Genomic DNA, 17,499 nt, shown 5'->3' with positions numbered 1-17,499 from the left:
ATTCAAAGTTTGCCAATGCAAACTACTTGGATTACTTGTGTACCTACTCAATTTCCCAATAGCATATGCAATATTTGGTCTTGTACAAGTCATTATGTACATAAGACAACCGATTAGACTTGCATATTTCAATTGATCAATTTTCCTACCAACGTTAGATACTAATTTTATTTGAGGATCCATGGGTGTAGATGCTGGTATACAGTTGAAAAGATCAAACTTTTTAAACACCTTTTCAATGTAATGTCATTGCGATAAAGCTATAGTGCTTTCATTTTCGGTTATTTTAATCCCAAAAATAACATTTGCTACACCCATATCCTTCATAGCAAAGTTGTTAGACAAGAATTTCTTCATGTTTTCTATTTGTTCCAAATCTGTGCCAAAAATGAACATATCATCTACATATAAGCAAATTATGACACCTTTTCCATTTTCAAATTTACTATATATGCATTTATTAGATTCATTTATTTTATAGCCATTAGCTAAAACAACCTTGTCAAACTTTTGGTGTCATTGTTATGGTGCTTGTTTAAGTTCATATAAAGATTTAAGAAGCTTACATACCTTATGCTCTTGTCATGGAACAACAAATCTTTCTAGTTGTTCCATGTACACTTCCTCTTCCAATTCACCATTTAAAAATGTAGTTTTAATATCCATTTGGCGAACAACCAAATTATATATAGAGGTAAGTGAAATTAAGAGTCTAATTGTAGCAATTCCTGCTACTGGTGTAACACCCCTTACCCGTTTCGACACCAGAATAGGGTACGAGGCATTACTAGAACATATACATTTGTAAACGTATTTAACCAAGTCTTAATATATCCTCAAAATATTAACATGCTTTTATAATTCTTCATAATATATCCTCAAAATATTATATTCATAATAAATAGGACCTACGAGACCCGATACATATTCATGTAATTCACAAGTCTTAATAATTCAATATTTCATTTCCATTTCAATATTCAATTCGCAAATTTCTCATGTTCACAATTCAAACCATTAAGCTCGATACTAATACATATTTACCATTTAACTCAACGTTTGTAGATTATACCATTCATTAACACATTTATGAAATTCTCAATTTTGCAATGAAAATATCACTTTAGCTTAAATAACAACATCAACTCAACTCATCATCTTGGTATAAATTCACTACCACTTATCCATTTATTATAATTCTTTTGGGCCTATTTGTCACTTACCATCCTTAATCAAATTAGGAAACGGTTATGGAAAATTGAGTACTTCACTTCCATTTTGCCATAGTATAACTATGGTCTTGCATATGATCACTTAGCACTTTTCGAAGCCATAGCCTTGCCATGGTCTTACACGGATCACATTTATCACTTGTCACTTGTCCCTAATAAGAAAAGTGTAGCTAAAGCTACCACTTATCACTTGTCACTTGTCGCTGATCAGATAAGTGTAGCTAAAGCTATCACTTATCACTTGTCACTGATCAGATAAGTGTAGCTAAAGCTACCACTCATCACTTGTCACTGATCAGGAGTACTCAAATTCGACGTTCCGCTCAATTTGATCATTTGTTCGGTTTTTGCATTGTTATTTTATTCTCAAATCATCAACAAATATATCTCATCATACATTATATAATTCATGAAATTAACATTTAATCATTAAATTTCAGTCATATGAACTTACTATTTCATTACCTTTCCACAATTGTTTCCTATGCACATCACACAAGATATAAACATATCATTCAACCATAGTCACAAGCTAGTGTATTTAAACATAACTCTTTTTTAAACTAACCACATGATAAACCATTTCACTAGAGATTACATAATTTAAACCTTACCACCCTTTTCATGATCACAAGCATATTTTCAATTAGGCACTTACCATTTCAATGCATAACTTATAAATTTAACGTGACATAATCCAGCCACTACTTGGCCAAAGCCTAAGCATGTACACCAAATATGTTAGCCAAATACACATATAGCATAAGCATTATAAGCATGGATGAGCACAACATTTATTCATGTATCACGCTTACCAACATGTGTTAATTCATAAACCATTCATGACATTATTTCATGCCAAATCATATACCGAATATACCATACACACATACTATGAAACTTTATTTTCACAAATGAGCTTAAACCATGACCAATAATGCACAAATATAAGCATCATTTCTATTTCATCGTTTAACAATTATAATCAAGCATATGACCAATTATAAACAAATCATTCATATATTTCCCAATTTTCCTCCTCCTCCTTTCCATTCCACATCCTTAATGTGTATAACACACTTAAATAACACTATCCATACTATCACTATTTTCCTGTATGTAAAATCAAGTTGTTTGTCTAAGTCAAAGTCACTAATTTATTTATATCTCGAGCTACAGAGCTCCAAATTAAGATCCGTTAAATTTTCCTGAAACTAGACTCACATATCTTCTTACCATAAATTTTTTAGAATTTTTGGTCCAGCCAATAAGTACAGTTTAATCTTTAAAGTTCCCCCTATTTCACTATTCGATAGTTCCGACCTCTCTTCACTAAAAATTAATTATCTTATTGTACAGAATTTGAATGATGTCCTCGTTTATTTCTATTGAAAATAAACTCATTAAGGATTTTAAACATATAAATTATAACCCATAATTACTTTTTTACAATTTTTAATGATTTTTCCAAGTCAGAATAGGGGATTCCGAAATCATTCTGACACTGTCTCACCCAAGTTCAAATATCTCATAATATAAAATTATTTTGCGTACACCGTTTCTTTTATGTGAAAATAGACTCATTCAGCTTTAATTTCAGCTTTAATTTCATATATCATTCAGCCTCTAATTCAATTTCCACCATTTTTGGTAATTTTTCAAAGTCACACAACTGTTGTTGTTTAAACCGTTTTGTTACTGAATGTACTTTTTCATAATTTTTCACATTTCTTTTTATCGATCAAGGTCAATTTCTCGTCTTTCTTGATTTATAACAACACATTTAACTTATTTAACACTCACATTATTCAATTTAGTTCAAAAATCATTCTTTAGAAAAATTACATTTCGCCCCTAAACTTTTCATTAATTCTTATTTCGTCCCTAGGCTCGAAAAATGAAATTCATGCAATTCAATCCCCTTTTCAAGCCTAAACTAAATTCATACGTATCTATAACAGTCCATAGATTTCACAAAAGTCAAAATTTTTCCTTTGAATTTCTCAAGTTCACCATTTAGTCCCTAAATCTCAATTTCACCCAAAATCACTTTGTAAAAGTTGTTTATTTACTAACAACCTTTCATTTTCTACCATAAATTTTCAATTTTCAGCATGTTCATCCATGACATAGTTTTCATACCTTGATAAATTTTCAAATAAATCCTCAAAATAAAGAGAACATGTTATCTCGATCTCAAAAATATAAAAATTATTAAAAACGAGATATGATTACTTACCGATTTATGCCAAGAAAGTCTATTTTCTCTCTCCTAAGGTTTCCATGTAAATTTTAGGGAAGAAGGTGATAGAAAAAGACGATATGTTCATGTAATTAATTATCATCTTTTAATTTCCCCAAATTCCAATTTAGTCCTTTTCTTTTTCTCAAATTCCATGGATGATTCATCCATAAAAACCTACCATCTTTTGATTGATAGTCTATTTACCACATAAGGACCTCTTGTTTTGAATTTCATAGCTATTTAACCCTTCTAGCTTCTAGAATTCAATTTCTACATTTTATACAAATAGGTCATTTCCTTAATTAATCACTAAATCAATAAAATTTTCATATCAGTATTTTCATGCAACCTTCCTATCATAATGCAATCCATGTCATAATTTTAAAATAAATTTTTTCCTTGTCGGATTTGTGGTCCCGAAACCACTGTTCCGACTAAAACCAAAATCAGACTGTTACAACTGGAGCATAAGTCTCAAAGTAATCAATTCTTTGTTTTTGTGTAAAACCTTTGGCTACCAACTTTGCTTTAAATTTATCAATGGTTCCATCGACATCTATTTTCTTTTTGAAGATCCATTTACAACCTATTGGTTTGGAACCCAGTGGAAGATCAACTAAGATCCAAATTTGATTTCTCATTATTGGATCCATGTCATCATTTATTACGTCTTTCTAAAAAGGAGAGTCTTAAGATTTCATTGCCTCTTCAAATGTAATAGGATTAGATTCCATATTATAACAATAAGGTATCTTATTGCAAATACTTTCACCTTTTCCTTCTATAAGAAACATAATGAAATTTGGTCCAAAATCTTTGACCTTTTTAATCTTCTTACTTCTTAATTCTTAACAAGATTCATCATTATTATCAATTTGTTCCAATGGAATCTCATTCTTATTTGAATAATGAATTAATTGTTGTGACTATAATTGTCTTGATATAGAATTAAATATATTTTCATCAAAAATAACATCTCTTGATTCAATAACAGTATTAATTGAAATTGAATCATTTGGTTCAATTACCATGAACCTATATGCCTTGATATTATGTGCATATCCTATAAATATGCATTCAATTCCTCTTTCACCTAACTTTTTACGTTTAGGTGTTGGAACTTTAACAATAGCTTTACAACCTCAAACCTTCAAATAATTAAGGTTTGGTTTCCTTTTCTTCCATTGTTCATAGGGAGTTTTTTTAGTTTCCTTATTAGGAACTCTATTCAATATATGACAAGCTGTTAGAACAGCTTCTCCCCAAAAACCTTATCCAAGACCTGAATATGATAACATTGAATTTACCATTTCAATCAAGACTTTATTTTTCCTTTCAACTACACCATTTTGTTATGGTGTGTAAGGGGCTGAAACTTGATAGACAATTTCAATAGATTCAAAATAACTTGAATTATAGTATTTTCCACCTCTATCCGATTTTAAGCACTTGATAAATGATTCACACTGAAGTTCAACTTCAGATTTATAAACTTTAAATTTATCAAGCGTTTCATCTTTTGAATGCAATAAATATACATAAAATTATTTAGAACAATATCAATAAAAGTAACAAAATATTTCTTCCACCTAATGTAGGAGTATTATGCATGTCACATAAATCACTATATATCAAATCAAGCAATTTTTTTTCCTTTTAACCTTAGGGAAAATGTTTTTGTAATTTTAGTCAACATATATGTATTGCATTTTTCAATATTATTATTAAAAACAAGAATTAAATCTAACTTATACATGTTATTCAATTTTCTATAATTCAAATGACCTAATCTATAATGCCATAAACAAAAAGATTCAACCATATAAGCAGAAATAGTATTTTTATTTTTATTAATAATATTAAGTTTGAACATACTCTCATACATATACCATTTCCCTACAAAAATTCCTTCCTTAGACAAAATAAACTTATCTGCCTCAAAAACAAGTTTGAAACCAAACTTATTCAACAGACTTCCAGACACTAAATTCTTCCTAACTTCTGGTACATAAATACATCATTTAACTCGAATAGAAAAAGAAGAAATAGGATAAGGCTCTAAGGTGTGTATCAAGCCACTAACAATTTTAAGGTTATAATTCATGATGACTACCACAACACATGAAAGTGGAACACTAAGGGAGTTGGCTTCCAACTTTGTCAAACTTGATCGGTTTGATGGTGACAATTTTTGATGATGGCAGAAAAAGATGCACTTCTTATTATCAACTTTGAAGATTGCTTATGTTTTGCATACTTCAAGACCTGAAGAGAATGAAAACGAATCTGTTGCTACAACTCAAGAAAGGCAATAATGGGACAATGTTGATTACATGTGCATGGGCCACGTATTGAATGGTTTATCTGATGGTTTGTTCAACACCTACCAAAATGAAGTCACCGTTAAAGAATTATGGGACAAATTGGAGACAAGATACATGACCGAAAATGTTACAAGTATGAAATTTCTTGCCAGTCGTTCCAATAATTATCAAATGGTTGATGGTCGTTCTGTTATGGACTAATTCCGTGGTATTGAAAAGATGCTGAATCAATTCAAGCAATATGATATGTAAATGGATGAAATGCTTGTTGTATCCTCCATAATAGACAAACTTCCTCCATCTTGGAAAGACATTAAAAGAATTCTAAAACATAAGAAAGAGGAAATATCTCTTGAGGCTTTGGCAAATCATCTTTGTATTGAAGAAGAATATCAAAAGCAAGATCAAAATCTAAATTCTGAAAATGCCAAAGTGCATGTTACGGAGGAAGTATAGACTACTAAACCATTCAAGAGAAAGTTCAAACACACTGATAGAGCACCTAAGTTTAAAAAGAAACAAAAAGGCTCATGCTATCATTGTGGTAAGCCGGGACATTTCAAGAATGAATGTCGATTTTTAAAGAAGAAATCATCTTCTAAGGCTGATAATAACAAAAATTTTGTTGCAAAGATATCTGAAATTAATATGACACAAGATGATAATACATGGTGGATTGATATCGGAGCAACCAAACATGTGTGCAAAGACAAAAGCATGTTCACAAAGTTCACACAATGTGAAAATGACAATGTCTTGTACATGGGAAATTCTTCCACCGTAGCAATCAAAGGCAAAGGGTCTGTTGAACTAGAATTCACTTCTAGAAACGTTTTAACCTTAAAATTATTAGTACAAATCTCCTGTGAGGAAAATCTCGAACACACGAATGGAACTTGAGTAGAAAAAAAAAGAAATAGGACAAGGCTCTAAGGTGTGTATCAAGCCACTATCTTTAAGGTTATATTCGCCCCACCTATCTTCGGTGTGCAAATGAGTTCCAAGAAAATTAACCTTGAGGATACAATGAAGCCAATGACTATTTGCGTTTTGCACTGACGAGAATAGTCCACTACGCACTGAGCAATGTATAACAAGAAACTCAATTTCTACAAAGGATTTCTGTATTAATACTTTATAGAATAATTTAATAATATTAGAAAATGAAGGAATAAAATAAAGAATATTAGAATTTGTTTGTGTGATTTCAAATGAAATCTCATTCCTATTTATAGAAAATTTCATGTCTCTTCATAGAGACATCTTTCAATAGATAATATTATAACTATTCAAATAATATTATTTAAATAGTTATAATTCTTTTTCAAAAAATCAAATAATATAACTTTTGATTAATTACACCCATTTATTTATAGTTATTGGAACAATATAAATATTTGAAAATGTTCCAACACATTAAACTCAATTTAATGATAAAAACTCACGTAAAATCTATTCAAAACATATAATTTGTATAAGCATATATCATTCAAATAGTCACTTGATAAACAAGATAAAAAAAAAGCCCAATAATTAATGGAAAACCAAGTTAAAATAATTTGCCTATATCTTGCCCTCTTTGTGAAAATAATCCAACATCATGTTCTATCTCGCATTCTATCCTTTCTAGAACTGAGAGAAGTCATCAAAACCTCTGTTTTGTCGAAAGGATGGGAAAAGGTCTGGATTTGGATTGATCGTTTCTACTTAGATAACCGATCATGTTTGCGGGAGTTCCACAAAGATTTGTCTCTGGAAGAAGAAAACAGACGAAGAACTAGCTAAATTAACTTCGTTAATGGGATTTTTTTAACTGCCAATAATAATGGTATATTGTCCATTACAAGCTTTTGTCTTCGGCATGTGGAAACAGGGGAATGTGGAAATAATGATATTGTTCCTCTCATTCTTCAAAAGTCACCTCATTTGAAACATCTCAGCTTTAACACTGTAAGTAAAGTTGTGATCACTTGGTTTTTTTTTTTTTGAATCCATCCTTTGTAATTAAAAAAAAGAGTATTTTTATGTGTAGTTTTTCTTCAACCGGGGATTCATGTTGTGCCCACCAGAAAGGGTCCCCAAGTGTTTGACATTACATCTTGAGATTATACAAATTCATATACTCTGTGGGAGGAAAGAAGCCATGAAAATGATTGAATATCTTTTAAATAATGGAAGGGTGTTGAAACAGACAGCTATAACTATTGCAAGGGAGGAAGGTTTCAACAGATTAATTGGATTTTCAAGGGCTTCTGCAGGATGCAAGATTGTGGTAACAGAGAAAAGTAGACTAGCAGAGGCGGACCCTAAAATGTAAAATTTTTATTTAAGCCCTTAAATTTTTAAAAGAATTTTAAATTAGTAAAGATAAAATTGTATTTTGCCCCCCCTAAAATTATAAAAATTCGATTTAATCTTTTAAAAATTATAAATATATAGACTATAAAAAATTAAAATTTCATTCGGCCCCTCCTAGAAGTTTGTTATGGCTTCGCCCCTGTAGACTAGGCTGATGTGTAAGTATGGATTTAGATATTTATTCCTCGAATGTATAGCTTGGCTTGGCAGTTGGAAGGTAACTTAAATCAATTATCCTAAATCTATTTCTTTCATTCATAATTTGCAAGGGGTTCTTTCACTCAAGTTTGTAAATTGCAATGATTATTTATTACCGATGGCATCATATTCATTGTTTTTGCGAGCAATTTCCATAATATAATTTATAAATTTACTTGGATTTAAAATAAGCAATCATGTAACAGCCCGGTTTAGACCCTAGTCGACAGTGGTTTCGGGACCACAAGTCCGAGTTAGAAAAATATTTTAATATTATTTTTCGTGCTTATAGTATATGAATTAACATGTGTGAAAATTTCATGATTTAATTTATCCGTTTGTGTGCTTAATTTGTAAAAATGGTTATATCGCTTAAAATGTGAAAGTGGCATTTAAATTGTTAAAGTACTAATTTGCTATGGTTAATTAATTGTTAAGTCCTTAAAGGGAAATTAGGCCATTATTAAAGCTTATGGACGGCAAAGGACAACCATTATGTGTTTTGTAAATTAAATCACTAAGGTTAAAATTGTAAATGATGTAATAATATGACATAAATAAAACAAATTAATAGGTTAGTGGAGTATTTCATCTCTTGCATGGCCGAATGTTGAGAAGAAAAGAAGCCATGGTTGTTGTTTAGGTTCGGCACATTTTGAAGCTTTGATTTAGGTATGTAGTTTGCTCGATTTTTTTTATTATAATTTCTACGTTTTTGTGATCGTTGCAATGTGTTCTCTTCAGCCCATGCCTCAATTTCAGAACTTGATGATGATTTTTGAGTTTTGCCATTGATGATTTTGTGGGTTTAATGATGTTAATTGATGAGTTATGAAAGCTTGGTATGAGATTAATATGTTTTGTGTTTGGACTTTTTATGAAATTGAGTATTTTGGGTTAAAATGTGAAAATGAAATAGAGGGATTAAAATGTGAAACAAATGAAACATATGGGCATATATGAAGAGTCTAAATAATCGGCCTAGCATGTGCAAAATGAGATTATGTGTATTTTGTAATTTTGTGAATTAGGGACTTAAATGTCAAAATGTGAAAATGTAAGGGCTAATTTGTAAAATACCCTAAATATGAGTATGTGGATTGCATTGAATGTTTTAGTGAATAAAAGAGTTAAATTTGTATTGATTTAGATAAAGAAAAGAGGAAATCAAATTTGGAACGAGGGAAATCAAAAGTCGTCGAATAGTCTTTCGATCCGTTCGTCTTTGTCTAAGGTAAGTTCTTCGAAGAAAATTTTGTAAAATTTTTATGTTTAAAATATATTTATTACATGCAAATAATGTTTGAATATAAATACTGCTAAGCAGAATTTAGTAGCTCAATACACATGTTATATATATATTTATCAAAATACAGCAGTTAGAAATGAAAAAGAAAAAAATAAATTTTAATGAATAAATAAACAAGAGCTGTTGAAATCTGTTGCATGAATGATTATTACTTCAGCATGCAATTGTTGTATTGAATGCGCAGCAAATTTTAGTGTAATTGGTCTGCTGCTGTTGTAAATAATATATATATATATTAATTGATAAAAGTTAACCCCGTCCAAAAATGAGAATTATTGTCTGAATGCTATAAATTTCAACATTTAATGCATTTTTTTTTAAAGCTGATTGAAACAAGCTATAAATGCAATGTCTGTACATGTTATATACACTAATTAAATGATAGTGAGCTTAAATTAAAGTTGCCTGATTGTGTTAAATTCACTATGCAATGCACTACCATTTATGCCGTTTATTTAATAACAGTAGCTGTCCGAATTTATTGATTTTTCAATCAAATTTAGAAGTGGTTATGTTGCCATTTGGTGTTAATTAATCTATCCGTTTTGGGCTAACAACATTGTCCGAATGTGATGCTATTAGGCTGATTTAGGGACTTGCATTGTTTATGATTTTACACTATCTGAAACAATATATATATTGAGTATGAACTTATAAATTAAATGCCCTGTATAATTGATGAGTTGTTGTTGCCGAATTTAACTATGCATGGAATCACCTGTTTCAAGCTTAATTTGATTTAATTGCGACACTCAAAAGCCCTAATGAATCATAGGAATTTTGTTATACAATATTGAGAAAAACCACGTCTGGGACGATGGCATTGATTTGAGATTTACATGTAAGACCATGTCCGGTACATTGGCATCGTATATGATTTACGTGTAAGACCCTGTCCGGGACAGTGGCATCGATATTTGATTACATGCAAGACCTCGTCTAGGACGTAGGCATTGTACGATCTTTACGAGTTATCCGAGTATCTATATTAATTTTGAATAGTTCAACGGGCAATGTGATATAAAGACAGAATCTGAAATCGAATTAAATGTTTTAGGTATGTGTTCATACTATGTTATGAAATTAAGGTAAGTTGTATACTTGAATTGATGAATTAAAGCTATGTGAGAAATAAATTATGTGTTATCACAATTGAACATAAGTGTTTCGGCCTATTGATATAGTTGTAATATTTAAAAATGATAATTATATATGTTGATGCGTAATTGTGCATTTAGCTATACATTTTGGTAACATATAAACTTGTGAGTGTGATATATGTATATTTAATTAAGGTTTGGGTTGACTTGGCTATTTGATTTAGTGTGAATGTTCATATAATTAATGTTTGCTTATGACTTACTAAGCTGCGAAAGCTTACTGTGTGTATGATTATTCTTCGTTTTATAGCTTTTGGAAGTTGGTTACGAGCTTGGGGATCGTCAGAGAAGGCTATCACACTATTGACTCCTTTTGGTATTTTGTTGAAATTGAATTAAATTTTATGGCATGTATAGCATAACTGAAATGCTTGATTTTGGGTTATGTATATAAATGGCCATGCGAGAATGGCCTAATTTCCATGCTTAAATTCGGTTTAGTAAAAAAAAATGGCTTGAACATTATGTTTGAGCTTAGTTTTATATGTTCTCGGTTGAATGTTCAATGTGTTTGGTTTCAATGATTCGACCATGGTATAAGTCTATTTGGTATAGATGATAATTAGTATGATTGGTAACTTGATTATATGTCTTGATTGGTTATGTCATGAATAATTTATGAATTAGTTTATATTAGTAAGTTTAAAACATAGTAAATATCTTGTAATTTTTTTACTAAAAAAATAAAATAATAATAATAATAATAATAAAATTCGGCTAATGATGTATATAAGATTATGATCTAATCTTAATTTGAAGTGATGTTTATGCTATAAATTGGTTAGAGGTGTTACAATTCATATGGAGCCTCTCTACCATTATATATATTTGATGATACATGCAGAAGATGAACAATTGCTGTTCGAAACCTTGATTGTTCGAATCAGCTTAGTTGGAGCTCACATTGCTCAAGTTTGGAAGATTTTCATCACAAACATTTGCTCAAATTTGGGATAATTGTATACCAATCCGAATTGGTATGAAGTGTGGGAATCAACCTAAGATGCAGAATGAAGTCCATATGGGTTCACAAAGTCTGCAAACTTGTCTATAGTTGACACATTTCTGTGAAGGATTTACTAATAATACGATACATTACTTGCTACTTTCTCATACAAATTTTGTACTTGTTTTGCCTTCATGGCCATGTATTCTTGGAATTGGAATCCCTCAAATAGATTGTTTTGTAAAATGTGCTTCCACAGGTTGTTCTAATGATTAGTTAAACCATAGTAACACATTCATCTTATCAGACCAATGAAGATTAATAATCAAATCCTTTTTAATAGAAGAAATATTTTATTTTAGTATCAAATTCGAGACTGCTTCTCAGAATTTCAAGATCTGTTTTATTTAAGCGACCATTGAATTAATTTTCCTTTTTCTGGTATAAATTTAATCAAACCCAGGAGTTTGATACTTTGAAACCATAAAAGAGTAACAACGCTCACTTCTTCACTCATCCTCTCTTTTCTCTCCTCCTCAAGGTCTTTCCTTTCCTTCAAAAACCAAAACATACCTCTTTTCACTTTAGTTGCTAACAAAAAATTTAACTTTTTTTTGTTTTAGGAGTGAAGCTATCATATGGGACATCAGGGTTCGGGGCAGATGCATCCATCCTTAAATCAACAGTTCAAAGAGTTGGGATATTGGCTGCTTCAAGATTGGTGCTACATTTTAGTGTTCAATGATGGGGTTGGTGCCGATTACGTACAGAAAGAGAAGGTTGTTCCACGTGGAATTGGTTCCAATGATGTTGGATTAAGGTGCGCTATCTCTTCATATTTGGGAGTAAATTACTGTTATCAACTGTTTACAAGCTGATTAGTCTTGCATCTACTAAATTGTTGATCAAAGGTTGAAGGCTCATTTTAATTTCAACTCTTTCTGACAAGTGCATATGTTAAATAAGATGACAACTAAACATGAAACAAACTTGTAATGTTCTTTTCTTTTTATAACTGGTGTTTGATATTTCATGTCGTTGTCATTTACAAATTTTCGAGGATCACTCATTGACTAGTACGACAGCTATTTTGGATGGTTGATTCATGATGATATTTGACTGTATTTTTCGTATGATAGTTGCCATGGTATTTCTGGTGTATGTTATGAAATCTGGTCATGCTCCGAATTTTTCTTTATCAGGTGCGCACGTTTGGATGGCGATGCTGATCGCCTAGTATATTTTTCGGTCTCAACTAACAGTAGCAGAAAATTTGATCTAGTTGACGGGGACAAAATATTATCCTTATTTGCTTTATTCATCAAAGACCAACCAAGCATTCTAGCCAAGGATGGCAATGAAAAACCAAATAATAATTCTCAAGCTCGACTTGGTGTTGTACAGACAGCTTATGCTAATGGAGCATCCGCCGATTATCTCAAACAGTTGGGTTTGGAAGTCATTTTTACTCCTACAGGGGTAAAACACTTGCATTAGAAAGCTGCTCAGTTTGATATTGGAATCCTGGTTGTCTTGGTTAGAGGCCAGGAACAATGAACTCGGTTTGGCGTCTGAAGGTAATTTATGAATGAAGTCCTTTTCTTTTAAGAATTATCTATGATAGTTTATTGAGTATTATTTTCATTTTTTTTTTGAGGATCTGAACAACAGAAAGCTGCTCTAAGACTACTTTCAGTCAGAAAATTGATCAACCAAGCTGTTGGAGATGCTTTGAGTTGCTTGCTCTTGGTTGAGGCTATTTTGCAACAAAAAGGTTGGTCAATACATTAATGGAATTAACTTTACCAGGATTTACCTAGTCGACAACTTAAGGTGAGTTTTCTTTATCACTCTCTCATCTATAGCAGAGATCATATCTACCTTTTCTCGCTAGTTTTCCATATTTTGACTAAGACCTTTTCTTTTGCACCTAACAAGGGAGAAAGTATGATATAAGTGCGCAAAATTAGCTTAAAAATATTTTGCTTGTATGTTTCCATTGCTTTTGTTAGGTCAAAGTTGTAGACAGAACAGCTGTTGCAACAACAAATGCCGAAACCGTAGCTATTAGACCTCCTGGCATTCAAGAAGCCATTGATGCTGAAATTGGTAAAATTTTGCCATTGATCTTATCTCAATGCATGTTTTGGTGCTTATACTCGGCTTATTATATGGTTCAATTAATATAATTTTTGGGGCATATTTTTGAAAATTTTTATACAAAATGCAGTGAAGTAACCTAAAGGCCGGTGTTTCATACGACCATTAGGTACAGAGGATGTCATTCGTGTTTATGCAGAAGCCTCCACCCAGAAAGCTGCAGACAGCTTGGCCAGTTCTGTTGCCAAAATTGTTGACCGTTTTCTAGGTTTTGGAACCTCTCAGCAGTAGCTTCCCTAATCTTTTCACATTTTAACAGAGGTCACAAAATGTTAAACAGCTGGTTCTAGTTTTAACCAACTTACATTGTCGAGTTCATGATTTTTTTTATTTTGTTCACGGGTTCAGGATTAGTAGATTCAGAAATGGAGATATAGATTACTGTGGGTGCTTTATAGTTTAAACTTTTATAACATTAAACTTTATCATCTTACTTCTGGCATTGATTTCAAATTGAGTTTACACTCTACTTTGAACATTACAGAGTTCCTTTTCTGTTCAGTCTGGATTCGTTCATACACTAAAAAGAACCCGAATCCGAAAAGCCATGAAAATTTGAACTTAATCCAGGAAATACATTTTAAATTCAGTTTATTGACTACATATACATTAGATACATAATTGTAAACATTTAATTACTTTTAATATGTAATTCAAACTCACAAATACATACTAGCAGACAAAAAAGAAACTGGAAAATACAGAAGAAAAAGTACAAATACTTAATAGGATTCCCATCACTTGTTGGGTGCCTTTATGTAACCAACATGGGAAGAGTTCGAGGTTTTAGCAAGGGTTTTCAACTCGTTAGCGATCCAACATTTGGATGTTTCCCTGTGGTAAAAGTACCCCAAACAATTGCAATCGGAGGTGCATTTCCTCCCACAATCACTCTCCTTTATCCCTTCTCCTTCATTGTACTGGCTCATGAAATGGTTCACTCCTTCTAGCTTGTAGTAGCTGAAATCGTTCGGCCTACAGTTCACCTTCTTCTGCTGACAATTCCGGCTCCAACCGAGTAATCCGTTTGGTGACGGGCAAGCAACGCATTGGTTCTCCTCACAGAGTCCAAAGTTCCCACACCTCTCCGGTAGTTCACATTCATTGCCCCATACTGAGTCCCTAGAGAAGAGAGTGAAAGTCTCTTCCCATGCCTGTGAATCAACCTTGTCATAGTAGGTAAAAACCCTCAGGTTTCCATCGATCCCGAGTCGAAGAATCGACAATGTGCTGTTATATTTCGGCCTTGTCAAGATGAGATTTCCGGTCCCGATGGACGAGTTAGCCACTGTGTAGTCTAACAAAACGTCATATGCAAAACCATCATTTGTTTCCTCGACATTTAGTGTCACAGTTTGTAAAGTACCATCTTGTGTATTTGGCCAAACGGATGATTTGAAGTAGACAAGTGGTTTAGAAGAGTTCATTCCCTTGTACTGCAAAACCAACTGTTTAGGCTCCATCACCAAGCTATAGGCTCCGTTGACATTGTTTTGAGCAGAAGCCCGGCTCACAAGCTTCGTCGCCCCTCCGGCTCTAAGCGACTGACCCACCAAGAGTGTGTCAGTTGGATGATCAAAACTTTGCCAAATGAACTTGCCATTGGAATCGTGTAACACCATGTTACCATTAGGCAACAATTGGAACCCTACCACAGCTTTGTTGGCAGTGTTACTTTGCCAAGCAATCCGACCATCGGCATCAGCCAAGACAAGGTTCCCGTCAGTCCCGAGAGAGAACGTGGCGTTCTCGCGAACAGGGTTCCCCCTGTTGGCCTCCCAAACCCATCGGAAGAGCGACTCGGAACGTGTTGTAGCCATGCGTAACGCAAGGGTGAAGGCATTAGGCGTGGTGTTATAAAACGCAAGCTGGAAGGGGGCATTAGCTATGCTTATGACACGGTAATCTGCACCATATTCAACAATAAAAGGCCCAAATTCCCCTTCGTTGACAAACCTAAAAGTTTCAGATGGAGGAACAACAGCTTTGGCACTAAAAGCAAACAGCAACAAGAAGGAAAAAGACAGCAATGACATGGTGAGAGAAGGGTAAAGAGACATTTTTGGCTATGAAAGCTTTGATGATATGGAGATGGAGCAACTAAGCATGGTCTATTTATAAGGATTCAATGAAGGCACATTGGATACCATCAAAGGTATAATAAAATAAGTTCATGGGATTAAAAAATTGGGTTTTCAAAAATATTTTGAAAAAAGAAAAAAACAATCTTTGCCTTCTACTAGAAGATATCAATCTGATCCACAATGATTTTGACCTTATATTATCTTAAGGTGCAGTCGATGTTGACATTCGAAAATCTGGTCAGCCAAGTTAAAGCAGAGGCTGCTACAATGGAACCATAATTATTCTTCGAATTGCACCGCCGACTGAACAATTTTCCCTTCAAAGTAAGCCATTTAAATGTTTAATTAGGTTCTCTTAAATTTAGGATTAGGATTGACTTAGGCTAAATATTTAAGTCGATTGAAAAGAGAGTAATTAAAGTTTGGTTTAATTCTCCCCACAGTCTGTGTAATCTTAAGACCTTTAAAATTTAATCCCTATGTCTTTAACTCCAAAAATTAAATCCCTCCGATTGTTTAACTTAAAATTTAAACTTTAATTGATAATAGTATTAATGAAATTTCTTTAAATTTGAATACCCAGGTTTGCGTTCATCATGCATAATTGCGATGAGTCTCCCGCCTCACCATACACATTTGCCATGAGAGGGTTTTGCAGGGTTCTTGTCTAGTTTTTTTATTCACTGTACTTTATATTGATTTAATTCTATATTATAATTGTTCGGACATATATTTGTACTTGTATTGTATTTGTAATAGTACAACTTTAGAAAAAAAATAAAAAGTCTGATTTAAAAATTGAATGAAGTCCAATTGACAACTCAAATTCAATAAAAGTGTCATCAATTGTACTTTAATTTTCAAACAAACAAGTAAAGGGACTAGAATGAAAAGTAGGACTTAAATTTAAAGTTCTCAATATTACAGGGAGTGGAGGAAGAATAAGACCTCAACTTTAATAGTTTGGCAAAAGTTGGGTGCTAAATTAATAATTAAAAGGGTCTTGCTTGACCAGAATAATTTCAGGATTCCAGGCCCACCTGCTGTCATTTCCTGTCTTGCATTATCAAAGCTAAAGCATCAATCATATATACTATAATAAAACGACGTAATTTAGAAGGTGAGACGCCAAAAAAGGTTTCTTCAATTTGCTACAGATGGTTACGTGCATGTCTCTGTTAGATTATTTCACAATTTCTTATGTTTTAAGATAAATAAATAGGATTTAATTAGTTAAATTTAGAGGGTCAGCATCATGTAAATTATCTTGAGATTATGGAAAAACTTGGTCATCAAAACATTAATAAATAAATTCATTATCAATTTGTGTAAAAGCAAGCTGGGATACGTAGTGTGTCTAACTGATCTTCCTTTCTATATTTTTAATTGTAAAAGAAATTTTATATCTACAATCTTGGGGATAATCAATCATATCATATCCTACTTGTATTATTATTATTTAACTATATTTACTGGCAAGCAA

General features: G+C 32.2%; 1 protein-coding gene and 1 long non-coding RNA gene across 2 annotated transcripts; one reads left to right on the top strand and one right to left on the bottom strand.

Annotated features, from left to right (window-relative positions):
* The first annotated feature begins 11,703 nt into the window (after nucleotides 1–11,703).
* Nucleotides 11,704–14,408, top strand: LOC107915837 (uncharacterized). The gene is made up of 4 exons (XR_001689291.2): nucleotides 11,704–12,592; nucleotides 12,975–13,605; nucleotides 13,785–13,881; nucleotides 14,003–14,408. It is a non-coding gene; the product is annotated as an uncharacterized lncRNA (long non-coding RNA).
* Nucleotides 14,409–14,486: 78 nt separating this feature from the next.
* Nucleotides 14,487–16,061, bottom strand: LOC107915836 (epidermis-specific secreted glycoprotein EP1-like). The gene has a single exon (NM_001327126.2). The coding sequence runs from the start codon at nucleotides 15,990–15,992 to the stop codon at nucleotides 14,670–14,672; it is 1,323 nt and encodes a 440-aa protein (NP_001314055.2). The 5' UTR covers nucleotides 15,993–16,061; the 3' UTR covers nucleotides 14,487–14,669.
* Between the last annotated feature and the right edge of the window lie 1,438 nt (nucleotides 16,062–17,499).

The sequence above is a fragment of the Gossypium hirsutum genome, chromosome D01 (genome assembly GCF_007990345.1).
Source record: "Gossypium hirsutum isolate 1008001.06 chromosome D01, Gossypium_hirsutum_v2.1, whole genome shotgun sequence".
Taxonomy (NCBI): Eukaryota; Viridiplantae; Streptophyta; class Magnoliopsida; order Malvales; family Malvaceae; genus Gossypium; species Gossypium hirsutum.
The sequence above is the reverse complement of the archived record's forward strand: the minus strand, read 5'-3'. Positions and strand labels throughout refer to the sequence as shown.